The sequence below is a fragment of the Erythranthe guttata genome, chromosome 10, assembly GCF_056151865.1.
Source record: "Erythranthe guttata isolate IM_541 chromosome 10, IM_541, whole genome shotgun sequence".
Taxonomy (NCBI): Eukaryota; Viridiplantae; Streptophyta; class Magnoliopsida; order Lamiales; family Phrymaceae; genus Erythranthe; species Erythranthe guttata.
The window spans coordinates 16,941,772-16,967,028 of record NC_142542.1 but is presented as its reverse complement, the minus strand read 5'-3'; the positions used below and the strand labels follow the sequence as shown (position 1 = coordinate 16,967,028).

General features: G+C 33.0%; 3 protein-coding genes across 3 annotated transcripts; 1 reads left to right on the top strand and 2 right to left on the bottom strand.

Moving 5' to 3' along the window:
• Window positions 1–1,272: 1,272 nt before the first annotated feature.
• Window positions 1,273–4,386, bottom strand: LOC105958385 (G-patch domain-containing protein 1). Its single transcript, XM_012982399.2, has 11 exons — window positions 4,148–4,386; window positions 3,806–3,890; window positions 3,592–3,668; window positions 3,461–3,488; window positions 3,281–3,374; window positions 3,116–3,182; window positions 2,853–2,934; window positions 2,571–2,764; window positions 1,962–2,192; window positions 1,763–1,876; window positions 1,273–1,646 (listed from the first exon to the last, which is right to left on the bottom strand). Exons 1-11 carry the CDS (start codon window positions 4,223–4,225, stop codon window positions 1,584–1,586), a joined length of 1,113 nt encoding a protein of 370 aa, XP_012837853.2. The 5' UTR covers window positions 4,226–4,386; the 3' UTR covers window positions 1,273–1,583.
• Window positions 4,387–14,860: 10,474 nt separating this feature from the next.
• On the top strand, window positions 14,861–16,094 carry LOC105958351 (gamma-glutamyl peptidase 5). Its single transcript, XM_088824007.1, has 4 exons — window positions 14,861–15,275; window positions 15,376–15,531; window positions 15,626–15,793; window positions 15,867–16,094. The coding sequence occupies exons 1-4, from the start codon at window positions 14,958–14,960 to the stop codon at window positions 15,987–15,989; spliced, it is 765 nt and encodes a 254-aa protein (XP_088680133.1). The 5' UTR covers window positions 14,861–14,957; the 3' UTR covers window positions 15,990–16,094.
• A 549-nt stretch (window positions 16,095–16,643) lies between these two features.
• Window positions 16,644–23,624, bottom strand: SDG4 (SET domain group 4). Its single transcript, XM_088824267.1, has 11 exons — window positions 23,009–23,624; window positions 22,093–22,239; window positions 21,811–21,975; window positions 19,540–19,566; window positions 19,209–19,326; window positions 18,958–19,054; window positions 18,771–18,864; window positions 18,604–18,682; window positions 17,905–18,076; window positions 17,269–17,349; window positions 16,644–17,000 (listed from the first exon to the last, which is right to left on the bottom strand). Exons 1-11 carry the CDS (start codon window positions 23,450–23,452, stop codon window positions 16,814–16,816), a joined length of 1,611 nt encoding a protein of 536 aa, XP_088680393.1. The 5' UTR covers window positions 23,453–23,624; the 3' UTR covers window positions 16,644–16,813.
• Between the last annotated feature and the right edge of the window lie 1,633 nt (window positions 23,625–25,257).

The following is a 25,257-nucleotide window of genomic DNA, read 5'->3' as shown; positions in this document are numbered from 1 at the left end:
TTTTAACGGTGGAGAATCAAATGTGAATTAATGGCAAACATAAGGGAAAGAAAACAATATTTTTTTTCAATAACTAATGCAAAATATAATATGGCAAGAACCCTAGTAGACAACTCAACTGATGGAAAAATCATACTAAATTTACTTGCAGCGGCATGGTGAATCCTGCAATCAAATTATTTGGTACGAATCAATCACTTTGAGAAGGACACTACAATTGAATTTAATTGTTTGATAATTTAATATTTCGGTAAATTAATAAAATTTTGGTATCGTCATTTGCATTAATTTATATGGATTTAACTTGTAGTTGGGATAAAAAGATAGAGCCATATCTTTCATATTTGCTTTCTTTTACTACTAAGGAATTAAGTGTGTATTTATTGGACCACCAACCAATTCACATTAGTCAACATTTTGTGAAAGCAGCCGTATTTTTGTCTCTATTTTATTTGACTAAACAAACATATTTAGGGGAAAAAAAGTACAAAAGTGATTAGTGATAAAAATGGTGTAATTTCGCTATGATGAGACCATGTTGTGTAATAGCTACGTGAGCACCACTTTTTTGACCATGTGATCCACAAGTTTTAAAAAGCTATTTACCTCCATTTTGAATTTTAATCTTCGATAAATTACAACCACCCCTGAGGTAAAGTCTAACTACGAAAACCTCCCTCACTTTTCCACAATTACATACACCCTCTTGAAATTTGTAAATTTCTTACTGTTAACACACTTTTGTATGGGGTGGAAGTAAGAAATTTACAAAATACAAGGGTCGGATGTAATTTCTAAAAAATGAGAGGTATTTTTGTAAATTGGCTTTACCTCTAGGTGCTGGTTGTAATTTACCATTTAACCTTATATATAAAAACAAGGCCCAAAACAATTTAAAATTTAAATTTTGACCCCCCAAATAGTGTTTTCCGTTAGAGGTGAACCGACAGGTGACGGAGGGGATCAAATTTTGTTTAAAATTGACCTTTCAATGCGAGTCGTATCAACTCTGCAACAAAGAGGACCGAAAATCGGCTCGTATCAACTCTGCAACAAAGAGGACCGAAAATCGGACGAAACATGAGGGACAAAAAGCGCAATTCTCCCCTTTTTTTGTCTTATAAACCTTGATGTAGCCCCTATGGGCAATACTGTTAATTCCTATTTACGCATTTTTTTCGACCTTTTTTTTCTTTTGCCATACCTACATCGCACATAAGTTCATACGCGCTTCGTTTCTCCTATAAATATTTGCGCAACACAACCGCTCCCTTTTGAAACCAAATTCATTTGAAAGTTTCGAGAACAAATATTATCAAAAATTCAAATACAAATGTGTATGTTAAAGAATCGTTCAAAAACAATAGACCTAGTACTACAAAAATTATTACAGACCATAATAACAAATATTCAGCTCATATTGTACTCTCCTCAATAAAATAACACACATTTTCAACTTTCTTTTACTAAAACTCTATACCTATCGCTCTTATTAACTCTTTCATGTTCCCGTGAAAACCAAGAAAGAAGCATATTACGATTATCTTCCTCAGCAAATATATTAATTGAAAAAATTGTTTTCATCAACTTCTTTTCGAGAGCAAGACTTTCTTTCCCTTGACCGAAAACCTGTCACTGCTCTCAAGCTTGCAGCAAAAAAAAAACAGAGGTCTAGATTACTTGAAAAGCTCGAAAAACGTTAAACCAATGTGTATAAAGATTTGCTCGAAAATCCACAATTACGGAAACATGATGTACTAACCTTTTCCTTTAAACAAGTAATTGCCTCTTCGGAAGAGAAGCTGGAAAAAATCGAAGGGGAGTGTTTATCGACGAGTTCTTTGAGATGCTTCAGCTTTAATGACTCACCAGGCACCTGTAATAAAAGAAACTCGGATAAAAAAAAATGGTAATAGACTGTAAAGCAAAATTTAGTTACGTAAATCTCGAGACAAAGTTACCTGCCGAAGAAGCTGCCGACACAACTTCTTAAGTTTTGGCTTCTGTTCAGCACCGTTATTATCCATGTCCATATTTTCTTCGTGTTTCCTTTTCATTGACGAAGGTGAGTTGGAGGAATTCTCGTCATCACTATCACCGAAAGTTGTCTTTTTTCCTTCGAAAAAGCAGCCTGCAACTTTTTTCGGAAGGTCCTTTATTCCAAGCCCTTGTTTTCCAGATGTCGCCTTGTCCTGAAAATAGAGATCAGAAAAATTGACGAGAGAATATATTAAATAAAAGATTCCATTTAAGAATTCGATTATTTACACCATTCCCACGGACTTAATAGTCTGAACTCATAGAATACTTAATGGCTAAGAGAACATTGCCAGTTATTTTGATCTCATATTCACACTAAAATCGAGATACGACTGTTAGTGGTCTTGAATCCCTATACACAAATCCAATAATGCACGACAAATTATGTAATTGGTTCTGTTAGGTTGCCAAAAGAGTGCTCCAAGTCTCCAACGAGTTGACTCCATATTGGAATGTGTATATGCTAGAGTTACGGTAATAATACAAAAGTATTCAATTCAAAAACAAAATAAAAAAAAGTGAACAAATACCTGAACAAGTTTGTAGAGATTTTCTTGATCGTCCTCATTGAACATAGTTCTGCCGTTTGAATTTTTTTGATCATTCCCAGACAAGAGCAACTTCTTTCTCTGAGACTCGGCACCAAGCAAACCTCCGGAAATAAACCCTAATTTGTGTCCCCACCACCCTGGTGGAAGATCTTGAACTTCTCCTATCACATGATCTATTACATAATAAATTATATATCAAATCCAACTCCACAGGTAATCGATTTTAAAACTTTCATTTTAACCATATGGATCAAAAGTTACCTTCTTCGATATCAGCAAGATTAATATCCATTGACTTTTTGTCCTCTCCATAATTAGCCTCGGGAGATTTCGCCTTGTTTACCTGGAGAAAAATCATCCCATTAAGTGTTTAAAGATAACTAGAAGAGCAACGACCGAAGCTAATCAAAATTAACCAACGCAGATGTCCCGTTCACTAAAGATATATGCATTCCATTAAATATATTACACAAAAATTGATGCAGCATTAAGTTTCTTTCAACATAAATACAAGCTGTGCTTACAAGGATTCCTTCAAGATCCTTTGCAGAATAAGAATGAACCCGCTTCCCCTTCTCTCTTTTTTGATACCTTCACAAATAATATTGCAATTCATACACTGTTAAATAAAATCGTTGTGTATACGGTAGGTGAAAGGAGAGCTTTTGACGCTAAAAGTATATACCAACCTCCCTTGTGGTCGAGTAACCTTGACAGCTGCTTCTTCTTTGTCCTTCAAAGGGCTGCTTTTCTCGGCTACTTTTTCTTCATCTTTTTCATCAACTGTTACGTGCAGTAAAACCAATCGTTAATAAGTCAATTTGATAGACCTAAAACCAAGTCAAATTCCCTTTTTTGCGTGAGCATACCTTCATCATTGTTGATTGTAACCGCTTGCTGCCAAATTAAACAACGAAGCAAATGCAATTAAAAAAATTAGAAATTGAAAAATAAGTGCACATAATATATTACTCGAAACAGGAAAATTGATGGAATTTACCACTTTCAATTTCTTGAGTATACTATCGAACTGAGTGGTATCAAAAGCCCACGCATTTGGTTTCTCTGTGCCTATACCTTTATGTGCACCAAACAAAGACGAATATCACTTCAATCAAAATCACCCTTCCATTATTAAATCAAAATTTATAAAAAACTCCAAGATGTTAATAAAACAAATAAAATAAATGAAATGTGAAAATAAGAAGGCAAACCTAAAGTATCCTGTTTGTTCTTCACCCGAACATATCCTTTGATTCCTTGCTTTTCTTTACCAAGCCCTTCTCCTTCTTCCCATCCCTGAACAAACAGTCAATTAATCCTAAAAACCAAATAAATCGATAATTCAATTTTCACATAAAGATGAGTTCTTTCACATCCACGTAATTTTTTTTCTTCATAATATTCGAAAATGAACCCTAATTTGCTATTCCCAGTCTAGCAAGGCAGAGCTTGAGCACAAATTAATCTAAAAATATTGCAAATTAACTTGAAATGCGTAATTGCGCACATTGGAGCATAGCGAAGAATGATCGGCGAGCAGAAAAAAGTATTACCATTTGTTTCATGAGGCGGAAGGCGGCGGAGCTTCGGTCAACTCCGACATAACGTAGAGGGGCTTCGGGTTCTGCCATAACTAATCAATTCAACCTTCTCTCTCTCTCTCTCTCTAGAACCCTTGATTTGCCGCCGAAAGAACAAATTGAGAGAGAGAGTGTGGGGCGGTCTGGAGCAGCACAGAGCAGCTTCAAAACCTAAATTCTGAACAATTTTATTTGATTTTACTTTTTTATTTTTTATTTATTTTCGATAAATAAATTGTTTTTCAGTTAAGGCCTTTAGTTTACTTTAAATACTATTTTAGTACCAAATACTTTTGATTTCTGTAATATTCATTTTAGTTATTTTTGGAATATTTGTAAAATTAAGGGTTAAGTACATTTTGCACCCTTAAAGTATAGAAGTTGTAACACTTACCCCTTAAAATACCAAATGTAACACTTGCCCCTCCAATAATAAAACTTTGACTCTAATGACATGGCATTTTATATTTTCATAATTGACTTGAAACACTTATATATATAAAGATGAATATGTAATAATATTTTTTTCAAAAATCTTCAAAATCTCAATTTAATCATAAAATAAAATAAAAATTAATTTCACTGAAATGTTTCTGAATTTTTCTTTCAATAACTTTTAGTATGTCTTCATTAATAATTAATAAAAATAAAATTTAGAATCATGCATGCAACAAATTATAATTTTTTTCCAAGTGAGATGTATTGATCATAACTTTTTTGGAGAATATATATCAAGACTCAAATTGGGAGGCCCATTAAGAGGGGCTTGAGCATGACCTAGGTGGCCCAATCAAGGAAAAGGGCCCACGAGAGAGAAGCCCAACTACCCCCTACGCCCGCTTTGAACAAACGACACAGGTAGAAAGAACAGCCCGAGCACATTAACAACCCTTGGGAACCCCGAAGCGAGCTCAGAAGGTCGAGGCAAGTACGAAAAGGAGGTCATAAATGCACTGACGGCGTCCCTAGCGGCGCATTAAATACCCTGACAATGGCATTTAATGCACGAATGATCAGGTGCGGCCCAAAGACTGGGAAAATGTGGATAGAATTCACAGTAATGTCCAGACGGATAGCTGCGAGGGAGATCATCATGATCCAGGTCGTTCGGGTAAAAGTGGATAAAGAACGCCGCAGACCTCTCCGGCCGGAATTCGCGGGCGCTGAGGAAGCCAGCAGAACACTATAAGAGGAGGTGTACGCCCACCCAAAGGGCCAGGTTCATTTTGACAACATTCATAAAATACAAAACACATATAATCCTTCAGAAAGTCATACGTGATCCATTACTAACGTGACCGTCGCAGGGCTAACTCTGTGACCCTGGGGAAGCGAGCCAGAAGAACACTATAAGAGGAGGTGTACGCCACCCAAAGGGCCAGGTTCTTTCTTACCGCATTCATAAAATACATAATACATATAATCCTTCGAAAAATCATACGTGATCCCTTACTGACTTGACCGTCAGAGAACTAACTCCGGTGTCAGTCCGGCTCCCTCTTTTGCAGGTCATCTCCATCCCTGTCAAGGAAGTTAGCGGATCGCGTTTCTTACTGAAGGATCATATATATATATATATATATATATATATATATATATATATATATATATATATATATATATATATATATATATATATATATATATATATATATATATATATATATATATATATATATATATATTATTACTGCAATTAATATTATACATGATTTATACATTCAAATGTTTACACTAATAATGAAGGAAAAGTAAACAATTAAATTAAATTAAATTAAAATTCAATTTCTTTTCCTCCGTGAAATTATAATTTTAAAATGATTAAAATTGATTTTAAAGATGTTGAAAAAAGTATTTCCTCACATATTCATCATTTATTTAATGATTATGAGAGTAAAAAGTGGCATGTCATTCAAATCAAAGTTTTATTAGTACATTTATTAATAGAGGGATTGTAGTATATTATGATGTACTATAGTTTACTATATTATACTGAACCCTAGTAGTCAACAACTTCCAATCGCCGTCAAATTCTAGCAGCCAAAAACTCCTCCCAGTCGCCACCAAATCCTATCTATAAAAACTTAGCAGTCCACCAAAACCTAATGTCATCAAAGAACCCAAGGTTGATGCAGTCGTCTCCCACCGTCTATATGACCTCACACCACCGTCTCCGATGACCATCGCCATAGCCGCCACCTCCCACCGTTGATCTGACCTAACACCAATGTCTCCGGAGCATCGCCATAGCTGCCGCATCCGCTACTGCCATAATCGTCCCCCTATGACCGCGACTACCATCACCATAGTCATCGCCTCCCACGATCATGAAATCGAGTGACGGGCGGGGGAGGGGTTATGTATTTAATGTAAGGACAAGTTCGAGATGAAAAAATTAGGAATGCAGGTGATACTTACTTTTAAGTGAGGATTTAGTTCAAAAGTGCAAATTGTTGTTTAGATAACATGATCGAACGAACAGGTAGAAAATTAAGATAATTGTAATAATTACAAAACAAAAAACAAAATATTAGGGTGAGGATCGTGATTTTATGTGATCATAACAAAATATGTGCATTAAAAATATTAGGGTGAGGATCATGTTTTCAAAACGAAACAAATGGAACAATTAAATCCAACATGTAGGCATGATACGTATCGTATAAATGTGATGTCAAATGTCGACTTTTTTTTAAGTTATGAGGATTTAAATTTATATATTATAGGATAAATTGTGGTCATTCTCTTAGGTAGGGTTAAATTACGAAAGAAAACCATGTTTGGATAATTACAACCACCTCTCACCTTACACATCCACCCTTGTATTGCATGTTGTATTTATCGCATGTCTAGCAACAAGTTTATATAGGTAACCTTATATGCAATTTTAAGAAAATATGTTATAGTTCTAACCTTGCCAGGAAGCTAAAATGAAATTAGGCAAGACATCATTAAATAATTTTAATCCAATTGTATCGTTGAATTATGAGAGATCTAAGAACTATTCTCCCAACTACCAATATTAAAGCTATTCTTTTTTTTTTCCCCAACAATTGTGGACAACTCAAAAAGTTGTTGGACTAACCAAACATTCAATAAGTGTTTGATTGGCTAAACTTATTTTAAACATCTGATAAGATGTTTTAAGAGTTGATAAGTTGTTATGTATTTTTTTAGTTAATTTTTAAAGTATTTGTTATAACTGATATGCTAAATCCCACACCAACTTTACCAAATCATACACACAACACAATTGAAATTTTTTCTCTCTCTAAAATCTCATCTTCTCATTCTCCACCCTTCTTCTTTTTCCCTATTTTTTTTTTAATAAAATCACACACTAAAAACGTCCATGTCATTCCAAGTTCGAATTTGAGAAAAATCTTCATGTGTTCAAACTAAAATAAAGTTCGAATTTGAGAAAGAAATTCGAATTGATATGAATTTAAATAATTAAAAAGGCATAATGAAATTGAAAAATATTAAATAAGCCTAAACTCACTTTTTATGATTATTCACGTGAAAGATTAACGAATTTTGAGTGACTTGGAAAAAGTCATCATAGAAAAAAATTAGAGAGAATATAAGTAGAGAGATTTTTTTTTTAATTTATATGTGGGATTTAGTAAATTTTAGTGTGGGATTTAGCATGCCCCTTGTTATAAACTATTTTTTACCCATTATAAGATCTTAAATAAAAAAGATGTGGTAAATGTACTTTTTAAAAAATCTTATTTGCTCTCGAGCAACTAATTTTTTAAAGGGCAAATGCATATGGGCCCATGGCAAGGCACTTAAATGCACATAAGTCCAGACAAAAAAAAAATTCGTAAATAAACTCATCTCCATGCCTTTTGTCTGAAACAATAATATTAATGAAAAATAGTTTTCAGGAAAAAAAAAAAAAAATCAACGCCGGAGACCAACGGTCAAAATTGGTTAATTGGTGAAATTGAGCTAAATTGGGTGTAAATGATGAGATTGGAGTTGAATTAGAGTTTCAAGGAGTTGGGGGTAATTTTGGTATATATGAAAGAATTTTCCTTAATAGCAAATAAGTTTGAATGAGGTGGATATATTTGCAAGACAAAAAAGTAGGATCCCTCTTTTTTAAAGAAATATTTTTCTCATGGGCCTATTTGCCAATTTTTTAAAATTTTATGATTTTTTTTAGGGTTAAATACAGTTTGCACCCCTATACTATCGTCACTGTCACATATACCCCATGTACTATGAAATGCGACAAAACGGTCCTTCACCTTACTAGTCAACTCTAACAGTGTTAGTTTTTGCAGTGTAGTTACCTTTTCACCCTTAGTCTTATTTGATAGAATTCAATGTAACGTTGGCAAAAAAAATCGAACACGTACATAAAAACAAAAATGGTTCCAGAAAAATATGACATGTAGTGTTTGGACCTAAAATATGGATTTTGAGAATTTGAACTATCGGAAGACATTTTTAAACCGAGTAATTTATTTACAAATTGAGTACAAATGAGTGAAGAATGATGCGCATATTTTATACACAATCAAAGGGGTATTTTGGTCAGAAATTTTTTCAACAGCTATTGAAAGGGACAACTTTTGTAACATAGATGGACGACTGGGTTGTTTTGTCACATTTCATAGTACAGAGAGATATATGCGACAGTGATGATAGTAAAAAGGTGCAAACTGTATTTAACCTTTTTTTTTTAAGAAAAAATACCAAACACGAGCTTATAGACTCTAAACATCTTATAAGTTCTATTTAACAGTTTAGGTGGTGTTTGCAAATGTTTTTTGAAAGTGATTATGCGGTTTTTTTTGCTCATAATCTGTTTTTAGGTGTTTGCAAAATCAACTTTTGCTTTTGCTTCTCTTAAAATAATCTGCTTTAAGCTATTTTTTTAAAAGCACCCATAACCCTGCTTTTTCAATTTTAGTTCATTTTCCGAAATATTTGCAAACACCCCCAACTTTTAGAAATAAGCACTTAAAACTAACTTAAATCACAATCACTGACTTCTGCTTTTAATAATCATTTGCAAACACCACCTTATAGCCAAATACCTTCTAAGATTAATTGTTTAATTAATTATTGAAATTTACCTTTTTTTTTTTTTTACAAAAAATTATTGAAATTTACCTAATTTAGCCTTATTGTATGCAATACGTGATCCAACATACATGCAAGTTGAACTTTTTGATGCCATAAACCCAAACAAAATTCCACTAAAAAATGGATGCAACGGTATAATGCGTCTACATTCATAAGTACAAGAATATACTCCACCTTTTGGTACTTCCTCTAATTATGATTGATCATAAATCAAGATTAGGGTTGCAACTTGCACCCTCGAACTTTTATATTGGGTATTCACTGTTCACATATATAATATAAAATTAAATAATTAAATATTTGTAAATTGTCATCAAGATGATGTGATTTAAAGCTTTTCAAAATCAAACCTATCCTGGGTCTTAAACAAGTTTGTTATTTTCCACCCTGAAAATGCAAAGGATTGGCATTTTGCACCCTTAAAGTTCGAAATTGGCAAAGTGCACCCTCAAATTGCATATCTCATGGTAAAATGAACCATGCAATTGTTTCTTGGGAAATTTTAACTAAAAGATAAATATATCATGAGATTTGAAAATTATTAAGTTCATATATAACTTCGATTTTGATACAGAAAACTAACAAAAATAAATCATCACGGTGATAAAATATAAAGTACAAAACAAAAACCAAGATAGAATATATTAAAATGCTAAAATATCGCGATATATTGATCTTTTGGTTATAATGTCACAAGAGAGAGGTGTGGGGTACATTTTGCCATGATATATGCAATTTGAGGGTGTAATTTGCCAATTTCAAAATTTGAGGGTTCAAAGCGGTAGTCCATGTTGTTTTGAGGGTGCAAAACGCAATTCACCCAACTATTATGCATCAAGCAATAAGGAAACAAACAAAAAAGAACCATTTTTTTGTGTTAGGTCCAATGTTGTCTTAGTTAGTTGTGGTGGTGGGCAAAACTCCATTTAACAAATTGTAACTACTTTTGAAGAAAATGGGAAAACTATATGTCACATGATAAGTTCTCTAAGAGAAGATTGAATAAGAATCCAATACCTTGAAAATCTTAGATGATAGAACTACATAGTATATTATATTGTGCAAAAGGGAGATGACACATTTAACTTTACTTTTTCTTGCCACCAACCAAAAAAAATTGAATTTTTTTTTTGGTTATCGCAAACGGCGTATTTGTTAGTTTGTTCGCGTAATTTGGATGCAATCACAATCTGTATATATTTCGGCGGAGCCAGCATATATAGGACCAGAGGGACGCCATCGCCCCCAACATTTCTCAAATTCCTTTTATTTTACATGAAATATTAAAAAAATTACACTCTTTATGATATACTAATGCACCATGCTATGAGAATCTTGATTTGCATCAAGGATCAAACCAAAGCGAATATATGATACCAAAAAGTAGTAATCTATTTATTTATTTTTCTACTTATAAATGATTTAATTGGTAATTAATGTATTGCATCTCTAACTAATAATGATTCCCTTTACGTGGAACCATCTATTGATCCCCTATCCTTATCATAAATAAATGAGTTGTGCTTTCTATATACTTTATTCGTAAAAAATATTAATTACCAAAACTACCCCTTAAGCCATTCATGCTATTTTACTTGGTATTTAATGTAAAGGGCTCACAATAAATTGTCAATACCCCTTAAGCCATGCATGTGTTCTCATTTATATATTATGCTCCCCTTAATATTAATTTTTGGGAGAAATACAGTTTTCATCCCTCAAGTTTGCACTAATTTCATATCTGACTATTCACAAAAAGCATATTTGGTCTCTCGTGTTTTAAAATTCTATCATTTTTAGTCATTTCTATAGGAAGAATAGAATAGGAGAAGAAGAGAAATAATAATACGTAGAATAGAAACCCCCATTGTGTTATGGGTTGATTACATGGAATATATATAGAGAAATATTCCAAGGTAATAGAGTTTGACTAGGTAACTAAATCCTAACTAATCTAGGTAACCGAATCATACTAGAATCCTAATATTAGGAGAATTCTATAATATAATATTCTCTAACACGCCCCCGCAGTCGAAACGTGACGAACGTGAAGACTGGACAATCACTTGCTAACACGCTCCCGCAGTCGGAACGAATAAACTTCAAAACGAATAAACTTCAAACGTGAAAACTGGACAGAAACCGCGAAACACATCGCTAGAGAATTCCTCTGTTGAAATATCTGCCATATTTAAAAATAATAATAAAAATAATAACGGGAGAGAGAAAAATAAGAACTTTTTTTTTTTTTTTTTTTTTTTTTAATCGAGATAGAGAGAAGAGATGAGAGAGGGGTCGCCGGCCATGGAGAAGAAGAGAGGCAGCGGCTAGGTTTTAGGCCATGGAGAAGAAGAAGAAGAAAAAGAAGATAGAAAAAGAAGAAGAATAAGATAGAAAAAGATAGAGAAGCACCACCGGGGGAGGGAGAAAATTCGGGTGGTGTTCATAAAAAGATAGATAGAAAAGAAAAAAAAATAAAGAAAAATATTATATAGGAAGAATAGAATAGGAGAAAGAGATAAATAATAATACGTAATATAATAGAAACCCCCATTATGTTATGGGTTGATTACATGGAATATATATAGAGAAATATTCCAAGGTAATAGAGTTTCACTAGGTAACTAAATCCTAACTAATCTAGGTAACCGAATCATACTAGAATCCTAATATCCTATAATATCTAATATAATAATATACTCTAACACGCCCCCGCAGTCGAAACGTGACGAACGTGAAGACTGGACAATCACTTGCTAACACGCTCCCGCAGTCGGAACGAATAAACTCGACTGGACAATCCCTTGCTAACACGCTCCCGCAGTCGGAACGAATAAACTTCAAAAGTGAAGACTGGACACAAATCGCGAAACACAACGCTAGAGAATTCCTCTATGGAAATATCTGCCCAATTGATAAAAGAAAAAAAAAAAATAATAATAATAAACGGGTGAGAGAAAATAAGCAACTTTTTTTTTTTTTTTTTTTTTAATCGAGATAGAGAGAAGAGATGAGAGAGGGGTCGCCGGCCATGGAGAAGAAGAGAGGCAGCGGCTAGGTTTTAGGCCATGGAGAAGAAGAAGAAGAAGAAAAAGAAAGAGATGGAGAAGATGCACCACCGGGGAGGAAGAAGATTGGGTGGTGTTTGCCGGCCATGGAGAGGAGAAGAGGCGACGGCCATGGAGAAGGAGAAGAAGAAGAAGATAGAAAAAGAAAAACGTAAAGAAAAAATATTAGAGTACCACCACCGGGGGAGGGAGAAGATTGGGTGGTCACCGCCATGGAGAAGAAAGGCGGCTAGGTTATCACCGCCATGGAGAAGGAAGGCGGCTAGGTTAAAAAACCTAAACCTGGAGCTCTGATACCATATAGGAAGAATAGAATAGGAGAAGAAGAGAAATAATAATACGTAGAATAGAAACCCCCATTGTGTTATGGGTTGATTACATGGAATATATATAGAGAAATATTGTAAGGTAATAGAGTTTGACTAGGTAACTAAATCCTAACTAATCTAGGTAACCGAATCATACTAGAATCCTAATATTAGGAGAATTCTATAATATAATATTCTCTAACAATTTCCATCAAATCCTTGTTAGTACTAACGGAATCAAGCATGTTCCCATGATTGTCTTAATTGAGGAACTAACGGCAAATTGATGAAAATGGTCAAAAATGTGAAATTATTGAAACATGAAGAATCAAATGTATTTTTTATGAATATGGAGACCAAATGTGGAATCGGTGCAAACTGTATTGTCTTTGTGACAAAACATTAATGCATGAGTATTAACAGAAAAAATTGTGGCAAAATAGCATTAGTGACATATCAATTGCCATGAGAATATATTAAGGATTCATGTGCTTATACTGAAAGTATAAGAGGTCATGTGCACAAAGCTCAAATCAGAGGGGTTTAAGTGCAATTTATTCTTTTTTTTTTTTTTCAATTCTCGCGTTAGATATCAGATTCTGTAAAAAAAAAATATGTGGTCTGTTTTTGCCCAAATCAAGAATTTATTGGGAGGGTATCAAATTTGTGAAATATTCCATTGCAAAAAGTTCTAATAGAATAGTTTTTTGGACCATTTGCATCACAAAAAATTACCAATTCTCTATATATAGGTGTAACTTTCATTTCAAGTTCACATATCTAATAAAGATTAAAAGTATTATTTATTTGTCAACATGTACACATGACCTTAACATGTCTTGAAATTAAAATCAAGATCTTATGATTTTATTAAGAAAATTGAAACATGCTCTAGGTGCTAGCATATATGTTAAGGTGTTTTATTATTTTTTTTTTATTTTTTTATTTTAAACACAATTTATTATATGCTATACACTAGGTATAACGCATCAAAGTACATCCATATATATATATATATATATATATATATATATATATATATATATATATATATATATATATATATATATATATATATTGACATGTGTAACAATGTAAAACGACAAATATAACTTTGATGTTTTGAATTTTCAAGATCCGTATTATAAGATATATAGCCAAAATCGAGTTTGAAGTCGACTTATTGTGACTGGGGCAATGTTCAAACATGCATAACTCTCTCACGCCCAAATCCCAGTAATATATCCAAATTAACTCATTGAAATTGTATTATAATGTTAACTCTTTCTTTTTTTTTTTGTAGTCGTGGTTGTAATTTTAGCTCAAAGGACTACCAATTTGATATTTGAGTTTTCCCAAATTCTGAATAAAAAATGGTCAAAATTATGTTTCAAGTCGGCTCATCGTGCATGCTCATTTTCAGCGTAGAAAACAATTATTCAGAGAACATAATAAACGATATTACGAACGATACCAATAAAATTGAAACGACATTCAGTATTTCCCAGTAAACAGTAAATATCATGCGTAATCTCCACTAGTAAAACCCGAAAATGAGTGATTGTCGTTCACATCAGTTTTCAACATACCATTTTAATGTGTGGCTAAAAATATAATTAAATAGTGACATTAGTAAAGGAAAAATCAAGAGAAATCTCAATTAATTGACTTCTTATTACTGTTTTCACACCAATATGGGGGTGTCTGTGTTTGCGTGCTTATAAATGGTAAAGATCCACTCGGTGTATTTCACCCGATGCATGCAGCATAGTATATAAACTTTATTCCCACATGGGAAATAGAGTTAGTTAACCACGTGAAATTCTTGCATTTATTTATTTATTTATTTCCAGAGACTTTGGAAAAGATAAAGGGACAGAATCTATGCCTAATAAAGAGTAATTAATTAACAAAAAGAATAATTAATTAATAATAATACGAAGAAAATTCATTTGCATATTGAATAATAAGATCTATATAACACATTAGCTAAGCCATACAATAAATCATAAAGAAGAAAGACTTATATATATGATTCCTCATTCCATAATTAGAAGATCTTGTATATATCCTTTCCCATAATACAATCCACTATTCTAAATTAATTAATTATTTAACTAATTAATTAAATAACCACGTCAATATTTTCATGCTCAAGTTAGGAACTTTTTCCCTCCTATAAAAGAAAGGCTCAATACCCAGCAAACAAACAAACATTAATTTAGTCCTCACCAAACTTAAAAAAAAAAAAATCCAAAGCTTTTCAAGCAATAATAAGAAGAATATTTACATATATTTTTTACAATGAAGGGGGAAGAGGGGAAAAGATATGCACTTCTACTAGCGGCGAACGACTCGGATTACGTGAAGAAAGTTTACGGTGGGTACTTGAATGTGTTCGTGGAGGCGTTTGGCGAGCAAGGCGAAAAGTGGGATCTTTTTCGAGTAGTGGAAGGCCAATTTCCGAATCTCGACGAACTTCACAATTACGAGGGTTTCTTGATTAGCGGTAGCCCTAATGATGCTTACGGTAACGACGATTGGATTCTTGATCTTTGCTTTCTCCTCCAATCTTTGTTCGCCATGCAAAAGAAAGTCCTCGGTATTTGCTTCGGTCACCAGGTATATCCATATCATACTCGATGTATTTCATCAGATATAATATATATTTATTCGTCGTGATCAATTATTTAATTTATTTTTTTTTTGTTGAAATTTGTAGGTGTTGTGTAGGGCTTTGGGGGGTAAAGTGGGAAAATCAAGTAGTGGATGGGATATTGGAGTTAGGGAAGTGAGCCTAACAAATGAGTTCTACTCATCAATTGATGAATTAATTATTCCTCCAAATCTTTCAATTATTGAGTGCCATCAAGATGAGGTATATTTATCAATATATATTTTTTTTTATAAAATATATATTTAGTTATTGCAAAAATTTTAATTTTAATATATATATTTTTGACAATTAATAGGTGTGGGAGGTTCCTATTGGAGCAAAAGTAATTGGTTATTCTGAAAAAACAAATGTTGAAATGTTCACATTTGGTGACAATATATTGGGAATACAAGGCCATCCTGAATACACTAATGATATTCTAAATAACCTCATTGATCGTCTTATTTCCAATAATGCCATTGAGGTACCACATTATTTATTTATTTATTTAATATATTATTATTATTATTATTATTATTTATTATTTTTAATTACAGAGAGGATTTGGTGAAGAGGCTAAGCTGCAGTTAATGGAAAGAGAAGCTGATAGAAAATTCTGGGCAGAGATTTGCAAAAGCTTTCTCAAAGGGAGATGGACTCAATTACCAACTTACTTTTGAGGGGTTTTTCTTTAAATATATATTATTAGAATAACATTTTATCTAATTAAAAATGTATATTTAATGACATGCAAAAATATAATAAATTTGACTATGTTTGTGTTATTATAATATGAATGAGGCAATCTTATGGAATTGGTGAATTTCTGTCACTGAATTTATTAATTTCAAATTCCTCTTATATAATATGTTCATGAATAAAATAGTTATTTTCTTATTACTAAAATCACATGGCGCAATGGGTTTTTGATTTCACAATAAATAAATAATTAAAATTTCAGCAATGTGGTATATTATAAAGAAAAAGAAATCGTGAGCCTGCTTTTTCAATTTCTTTTTATTTTTTATATATTATTTTTATTAGAAAATATATAACAATATAAAATATTATAATAATAATAATAACAAATAATAATAATAATAATAATAATAATAATAATAATAATAATAATAATAATAATAATAATAATAATAATAATAATAATAATAATATAAAAAAACATATTAAATATACATATATATAATTATATATATTTCATTATTTATTTTGTAATTTTTTTATTATAATATAAATAAAAATAAAAAACAACATTACATGCAAGATTTACAAAGGGCAAAATGAGGTACCCCAATCTATTATAACTCAAAAAAAAAAAAAAAAAAAAACTTTTTCTTCAATTGTAATAACAATTAAACTGTAGTTCATTCACATCTTGCTATAATTAATGTGTTCACTCACAACAAACAACATCAATCAATATACAAACCATTAAAGAGATTTTCCATTAATTAATTATTAAATTTAAATTTTCCAATAATTAAAATCAATTTAGAATAATCCCCACCACTCTTTTAGAAGTCCTTTGTCTTTTAGGACCCCATGAAAACTCCAATACCTCCATCTTCCTTTTCGATTTTGGTCCAAAAATAATCTTCCTTTTCGTTCCGAGATACCTGTTACAGTTTGCAGCTCCACACCGACACTCAACTTCCGGCCCGAATTGTATAAATCTGCAAACGCGTAATAATTTAGTTGCCGTCCCAAAAAAAAACGAACATTTGAAACATTCAAGTAAGTTGTTGCACAGCCATAGACGACAAACAAGCATGCGTGATTTATTTTTTCTCGAACATTGTGATATAATTGAACCGGAGTTTTAATGACAGTTAATAAACCATAGCAATTTCTGAAATAATAATAATAATAATTATTATATATAAAAAAAAAAAAAAAAAAAAAAAAAAAAAAACCGGGAAATCAATGCTTCATATTGCATACCGATAATCGTAGGTCAATGGTTCTCCAACCTCAATGGCTTTAGATGCAAAGACGCCCACACGCGTCTCCCCTTCAACCTGCCTATCGATTTTATTATAGTCAGAATCTTTTGTTACTTCAATATCAAAATAAATTCATTTCACAAAGCGACGAAGAAACGAACTATATGTTCACCAGCTTAACACTTTTGAAGTTTTAAATATAATTTCCAGCAAAAGTATCGGATTAAGAGCGGGAAAGATACAGTTTCCATCCCTCAAGTTTGCATCGATTTCACATTTGGTCCCTCATGTTCACAAAAAACACATTTGGTCCCTCACGTTTCAGAAATTCAACATTTTTACTCATTTCCGTCAATACTCCGTTAGTACTAACGGAATCACGTATGTGCCCCATCACTGTCTGTTAAGACAGACTAACGGTAAATTGACGAAAAGGGCCGAAAGTGTTAAATTATCAAACCATGAGGTACCAAATGTGTTATTTTGTGAACATGGGGATCAAATATGAAATCAGTGCAAACTTAAGGGATGAAAACTGTAATTTTCCCGATTAAGAGCTCACAATTGGCCAGAAGACAATCTTCTTTAATTAAAAAAAAAAAAACATGAATAAGAAATCATAAAATATACTAACCATTTCTCGAGTTTACAATTAGGGGCACAACTGTGATTAAGAAACCGCGAAGCGTTTCCCTTAAACGTTGCGTCGATCACAAAATCTTTATTAATTTCGCACATGTAGAAGTTCTTAGCATCTTGATCTTTCATATCCCACAGCCTTCTTTCACACATGACATCATCAATTACTGTAATACGAAAAAAATGCAACTAATTAGACTTGCAAAATATCACATCGATAAAAAACTCGAATTTCAATGTAATCGTGTAGAAGATACACTAAGTTAATGATTTAAACATGATTTAGAACATCTTAATCATAATTATATAAACATGTATGTATGCATTTCAATTATTAAATTTTTATAAGTACCTATATAAAATTCAAAACCAGTGAAAGAATATATATAATTACGACTTTAGTCAGTTAACTACCAGCGATCTTTATCAATTACGTGCTATTAATTATCCTTTCAAGCAACTGTTCTTACAAGAAAACTAGTCGCATTATCTTTTAATAAATGTAACAAAAACAAAGAGAGTACAGTTAAACCTCTATAAATTAATACAGTTGGCACTAACAAAATTTTATTAATTTGATAAATATTAAATTATCGAACTAATATTTTTTTACCAAGTCGGGACCAGAAGAAGCTATTATTAAATCGAGGTTATTAATTTATCAAGTATTAATTTATCGATCATGCAGGATTACCTTCTCCGACATATTCTACGATAAAATCTCCTTTGCTGATTGGTTCAGCAGAAACTACACCCCAACCACAGCTTTCTGTCTGAAAAATCGCCATACAGTGTCTGAAAATCACCATACAAAAAGGAAGGACTATATTTCACAAACATAATAATCGAACATAATTTTACCTTGACAATACGGATCTTTTTCATTTTCTGAAAGGGTCGATTCGCACAATTTTTCGAGCAACGGCAAGCTTTTGAACAGCTGATACACTGAACCCTGTTACATTTAAAAAACGAAACCAATAGCAAAAGCAAATCAACGTAGCTAAATTCGTATACCTTTGATAAAAAGTAATATATAATATAATACCTGCATACACAACCATCGTTGCATTCTGTAGAGGTACAGTTCGTGCACCCGATATCAGCATCGACGTTACTACGCTTTCTCTTGACGAGGTACACGTCTAATTGGAGTTAAGGTTGTAATAAAAAAGGTAGTTATTTATACACATTACAGTTAAAACTCGTTTAGCATGACAGAAGTTTTAAATAGTAGCTACTTTCTTTTCAAAGCTATAATTTTTTTCGGAATTGACGTATCAAATATTCAAAGGATACTACGCTTGATGTGAACGTACGGGTGTGGCTCCACCTTAGATTCTGTCTGGTCTTTCCAGTTAATGTCGATTTTGAACTCTTCCTCGTCGTACGGGAGAGGCAAGAGAGAGAATATGTCCTGAAAATTCATTAAAAACATTAATTGGTGATATTTAATAACCAAAATAAATAAATTACGTAATCAGAGGTGAAAGTCGTGTCAACACTTCAGAGTTCAAATTCGTTACGAAAGTAATCTAGAAACTCTTTTGAAGCATTACTTTGTCTCACCTATATGTAATATATATATATATATATATATATATATATATATATATAATCAAAATCTAACCTTAATGCTGTTTGCCGAAACGTCACACTGCATAGAAGAAGAAAAAAAAAGTTGTCAACCGACATATTCAGTAGAATGTCTGAATAAAGCTAATAGCATATGCGATAATAATAATCAATGGGTTACGAAATCCATAATTATAAGTTAATCGTCATTAAGCTCATCTTGCATGAAATAGTCGAATCTATAAGCAAATCAGATTTTATAGCGATGACCGACCACCATATGCAATGTAAAATGCAGCCTATTGGACAGTAACCTGATTTTACAAACTATACATATCTGTGAGCCCGAAAAATCGCGCTGATTGAAATCAATCATACAATTATCGATCAATATAGATCACCATGTTTAAGCTTTCCGATTACTTTACCAAGTAGCAAGCTTTCAGCTAGAATTAATCTGCATGTGTGTTTGTGTTACGAGTGCGTGCGTGCATGTGAGTGACGTGCATGCATGCACGTAAACTTAGCGGTGGTCCTACATGGTGCACTTAATATATCAATTTTATTATTATCTTCTAGACCATTCAAAAGATATTAAATATTCATACTATTGCAATAATTCAACATTATGATTAGATATTACGATTCTTGAGTATCTTATACAATCTAACTAAGTATTCCAGATTCAATAAATTAATAATAATTAATTCATCGATTGGTATTTTGAGTTGACCACGGATACTATCAGCATGGAAGGTCCAATTAGAAGTGTACTAAGGGCGGCCCTTGGTATTTGAGTCTCACATTTGGGTCCCCACCCCGTGTGCATGGATCAATCTATTTACTAGAATAGCTCTAAGAAAATGCCGGTTGTGCAAATCGAGATTTACTAAAACTATAATCAATGCGTTCAAGAAAAGTTCAAAAACGTAAAATGACTTAAAACTAGAAGTTTTCTACAAAAGCAACCATAATTAAACGATCCCGAAAAGTTATAACACATGATGACTACTTATCCGCCAACCCATACTCGAACAAAAGATCAACAAGTTAATCAAAACATGAAAAATGAATAATAAACAACTAAGGCAATGTTTAGAAGCGATTTTGGGCTTATTTTCATTTCATTTGGGGAAAGTTGGGAGAAGAATTTAAGAATGAATGTTTACATTTTGGGAGGAGACAGTGTTATCATGTCTAAATGTGTTGGAAAAAATGTATAGAAGAAGAATTTGAATAATAAAGCGATATTTGTTTGTGTTTTAGTGAAGACATTTTTTTTCGGTAGCAGTCAAATCATGTTTGAAGGAGAGAGAAACTTTTGGAATTGTTTTGATGAAATCTTTTGAAAAGCTTAACAAACATGAATTCGTTTAGGGGAAATAGAGAAAAGAAAATGAAAACGGTACCAAACATTGCCTAAGCTTTTGGAATATAATATTAGTTTAATCATTAGTCCATACAAGGACACATATATAAAACATGGAGAAATTAAGTCCGTGAGGAAATGTAAAGATGCTCAAGATCTTGGACGAAGAAGTGAAGTGAAGTGAAGTGAAATAAAACTTACATTTAGCATGTCGTATAAGGAAGTTTGATTAGGTGGAGTAATATCCAATTTTCTAACGATGGTTAATAATAGGTCGAGTGTTGATTAACCATGAACAATTTTGTTTCACGCCTCTCGACTTTCACCTCCATAACCGATGTTTCCGAAAATAATTTCCATATTTTCCAATATTAGGCCGAGCGGAAATATAATTATCTTTCATGTACACCAAAATAAAGAGTTTGAGTCGAGCTCTCGACTTATTTGGAGGGCTCAAGATCAAATAAATTTATATGACCTCGAGCCTAAACTCAACAAGACTATATTATGGATATGACTCCAAATGGGAATGATTTGAAATCCAAACGATTGCCCAAAAATTAACTTCAAATGAGAGTCACGGATTTGAAATTCAATGTCGAATGACTCAATCCAAAATGCGACATTAGTTAATTCGGAGAACTCCTCCTATAGAATGCATATATACACAACCAAAAGCTTGTATGATACACTGATTGAAATATTTGCATTTTACTATATCTATAAAACGAAAATAATTATTTAAAAAAAAAAAGAATAATAATCAGTTGCTTACAGAAAACACATTAAATTACTTTAATTTTCGAACATTTATTACCTTAATATTGGGATAAACCTCTTACGGATGAACTAGTTAGCAATTTTTGTAAACAAGGAAACTTTAATCAACATCCAAAAAAGATATATATAAAAAAAAAAAAAAAAAAAAAAAAAAAAAAAGAGGAAGAGAAAAAGAACCTTGTCGAGACGCCAATCAGCATCATGCCTCCAACAAATAGCTTCACCTGGTCGATCGGGAAAATTGATCACATTCTCCGGAAACGGAGCGCATTTGTCATGACATGCTATCGGGCATCTTATGCATCTCCACAAATGATTCTTTTTCTCGCACAAAAAGCACGCCTGTTCACGGGGAAAAAAAAAAAAAAAGATGCTATATATGTAAGCCTTCTTCAGTTAAAAACTCCAAAGCAACAATCAATAATCGTAAAGAATGATTCTAACAATAGAACAACTTACATGTTGAGGGCACTTAAATTGCTTTGAAGATGACAAACCAAGACTTTCTTTTGCACACGTCAGGTGAAAAACACCCCGGCAACCACGAACAGTGCACAGTACACTCTGTTCGGGATAGACCGTATTTTGGCAAACACCGCATTGGACCTGAGATTGAAAGCGAAGTGTTCAAAATAATCAAACCTCAAACAAAAAAAATCAACTCAACGTAGAGATTGCCAGCTTAAGCCAGTTCCTAAAATAACCTTTTCGTTTTTCTTTCTTTCAAAATAGCCTTATTGAAAAATGCTTTCGAACATGATAACAATCTACCAAAAAAGAAAAGAATTTCATTGGGCATTTAACAAATACAAGGAATCGGAAAAAGTACACCGAACATTCCGGGAGAAAAGGGAATATGAATTTAATACTTCCGTTGTCTAACTAACTAACGAGATTTACCAGTTATGCTATCAAATTTTCACTTAGGAAGCTTCCGTCAGCTCCTACTGGATTTTCAGTAGAATCGTGCTACACGGGAATGGAATCTTTTTTTCCGATCACATTTATGCTTTTTATAAGCCACGTAAACAACCACAGAATCAGACATTATAGATGCATCGAAAACTCCAAAACATCCTTAATAATCGACAATCGAAGCAGTAAATTTGACACCAAAACAAAAACTGCAAATCGGGCTTTATTGATAACCGAAAAATAGTCTATAGCCTATAGATACACAATCCAGAAAAAAAAAATCTAAAAATCATTTAAACATAATCTGCAACCTCAACCTCAAATAGCAAAATCAAGAATCGCATAAAAACACGAATTCTTATGAATTTTCAAACGCACACAATTCAATTCTATCGAAAACGAAAAACCAAAAAAAATAAATTGAACTACAAAAAAAAGAATGGTAGTGGTAAATTGATACCGATTTCGGAGCTCCAACGAGAAAGGGCAAGGAACAATTGAATTCAGAAACCCCTTCCTCAATTCTCATATGAGACCCTTCCAGGACAAGTTTTGAGGTGGTGGTGGGCCCCTTCACTCTGCATGCCTTCGCCCTTTCAATTCCATCACCACCGCCGCCGCCGTTAACCTCAGTCAATCGGAGCTCCGTTTGGTCCAAATAGCCCAAATCCTTCTCCGGGTCGGGTCCCGGTCCCGGATTCATTCCAATTGCTCCGAATTCATCTGGTCTGCCGCCGTCGCCGCTGGGCTCCATAAATTGGGGCTCCAATTCACACGCATCCGGGTCGGGTTCTTGGACGAAACCCGGGTTAATTTTCGGGTTCAATTGGGTTTCGAAAAGAACGGGCTTGAATTCGGAGCTGAGGTCCGGTAATCCTGAAGCTGCTGAGCTGAGGCATGGCATTTTTTCACCTTGTTATTACAGAAAAAAAAAAAGAAAAAGCAGAGTGCGGAGAAAACACAGGGGGGGGGGGGGGGGGGGGGGTTACGTTACAGACCGTATCTGCATTTATGGGTGGGGTGGGGGGGTGGGGTGGGGTGGGGGGGAGGGGGTGGCGGTGGTGGTGTTTGGTGGTGTGAGGTGAGGCTGAGTTGGAAAAAGGGTGAGGTGGAATATTCAGGGAGGGGGGGAAGTTGAGCGGGAAACATGAAATTTATGAGCATACTTACAATTGGGGATTTTGATTCTTTGAGCACGGAATTAATTGCTATAGGGGTATTTTGGGTACCCTAATTTTATTGATATGTAGTAATTGGATTTATTTGATTTTTTTTCGAATAGGTTCACGATTAGGAGTTGCGATCGGACGGGTAAGATCGGAATTGCCATTTCCGTACAATTTCAAAGAAGGTGAAATTAGTTTCGGTTCAATATCGAGAAAGTTCGATTGGGATTAAAAAAAGTTGTTCTGAAATCATAAATTTTTGAATTGGATTTGGCGGAGATCGAATTTTTTTTCTTCTATTAACCTATGATATAAGATAAACTAAGGATGAACCAAAGTGGAAATAATCCTTAGGCATACCCTCTTAGAGAGGAGAAAGTACTATACTGCCCTTGTATGCAATTTTTACCTAAACTGTATTCAGCATTGCTGGTCATGCATTTAGCCTTTTTGTTGATCTATTTATTTATTTAAAAAAAAAATTAAAACCTATTTGTTTATTTTATTATTTTTTTTTAAATTAAATTGATATGTTTACCGTATTGAAAATAACTACATGTAGTTGTATTAAATTATAGTCATTCGTAGTTATGTTCTTTCTTTTTACTCTAAATTTTTAGTCGACCGATTATGTACACACACGAATATTGGCTTATACAAAAAAAATTCATAAACCCCAACAACAAAAATTCATAATTTTAATATTTATATTATAAATCACCTCATAACCAATAAATACAAATCAAAACACACAAATATATGCATATATTACTACATATAACTATATGTAACTAGTAATGTATAATAATGTACAGTAACGTATACAGTCTCTAGAACACTGTAACTTGAAACAAATGAAACTTCAACCAAATTTTTTGACACATTTAAAGAGAGTATCAATGGCTTCTATTAAGCTGAAATTGCAAAATCTAAACAAAAAAAAAAAAAATTTAGAGCAAATCAACAAAAAATGAAGAAACATAAAAAAATTGAAAATAGACAAAAAGACATCGAGAGATAGAGAAAGAGAGGCCATAGCTACAATTTTTTTACCAAACCGCCAATGACTCCTCACCCCAAGGGCCTCCTACCAAAACCCTAGTCACCGCTAACCACCCAAGGTTTCGCGCTCACAAGTGAAAATAATTATAGAAATATATATGACAATAAAAAAAGGAACGAAATTTCCACCAAAATATAGATCTCGACGAGATGAATCCAACGGTGGGTAACTCATCAAATTTCGATAGCCGGAACACAAATTACACATCTGGCAAGATCCACCGTCGTCGAAATACGCGCCGACTGTAAAACAATAGCAGAAACAGATCCAGAGAAATTTTATGAAATCTTTAAAGAGCTCGACGGGAGGAATCTAACGGTAGTTGAACCATCGAATTTCGACCATCGGAGAGAGAGTTATGACTTTCGGGAAGCAACATCGTCGGTTGGAGACCTATGAGGACGGGATTTGAATCTGGGAGTTGAGAGAGGAAAAGAGAGCTGACTGTGAGTTGACTAGGGTTTAAAACTTATTTTAAAA

Bases quoted from the DNA above. Each gene is read 5' to 3' on its own strand.
- LOC105958351 (XM_088824007.1), top strand. From the start codon at position 14,958: ATGAAGGGGGAAGAGGGGAAAAGATATGCACTTCTACTAGCGGCGAAC. The intron at 15,532-15,625 runs GTATATTTATCA...GACAATTAATAG, and splicing joins TTGAGTGCCATCAAGATGAG to GTGTGGGAGGTTCCTATTGG. The intron at 15,794-15,866 runs GTACCACATTAT...TTTTAATTACAG, and splicing joins TTTCCAATAATGCCATTGAG to AGAGGATTTGGTGAAGAGGC.
- SDG4 (XM_088824267.1), bottom strand. From the start codon at position 23,452: ATGCCATGCCTCAGCTCAGCAGCTTCAGGATTACCGGACCTCAGCTCC. The intron at 21,976-22,092 runs GTAAGTTGTTCT...CCCCGTGAACAG, and splicing joins AATTTAAGTGCCCTCAACAT to GCGTGCTTTTTGTGCGAGAA. The intron at 18,683-18,770 runs GTAAAATTATGT...GCGATTTTTCAG, and splicing joins AAAAGATCCGTATTGTCAAG to ACAGAAAGCTGTGGTTGGGG.
- LOC105958385 (XM_012982399.2), bottom strand. From the start codon at position 4,225: ATGGCAGAACCCGAAGCCCCTCTACGTTATGTCGGAGTTGACCGAAGC. The intron at 3,669-3,805 runs GTTTGCCTTCTT...GTGCACATAAAG, and splicing joins GAACAAACAGGATACTTTAG to GTATAGGCACAGAGAAACCA. The intron at 3,489-3,591 runs GTAAATTCCATC...TTAATTTGGCAG, and splicing joins TACTCAAGAAATTGAAAGTG to CAAGCGGTTACAATCAACAA.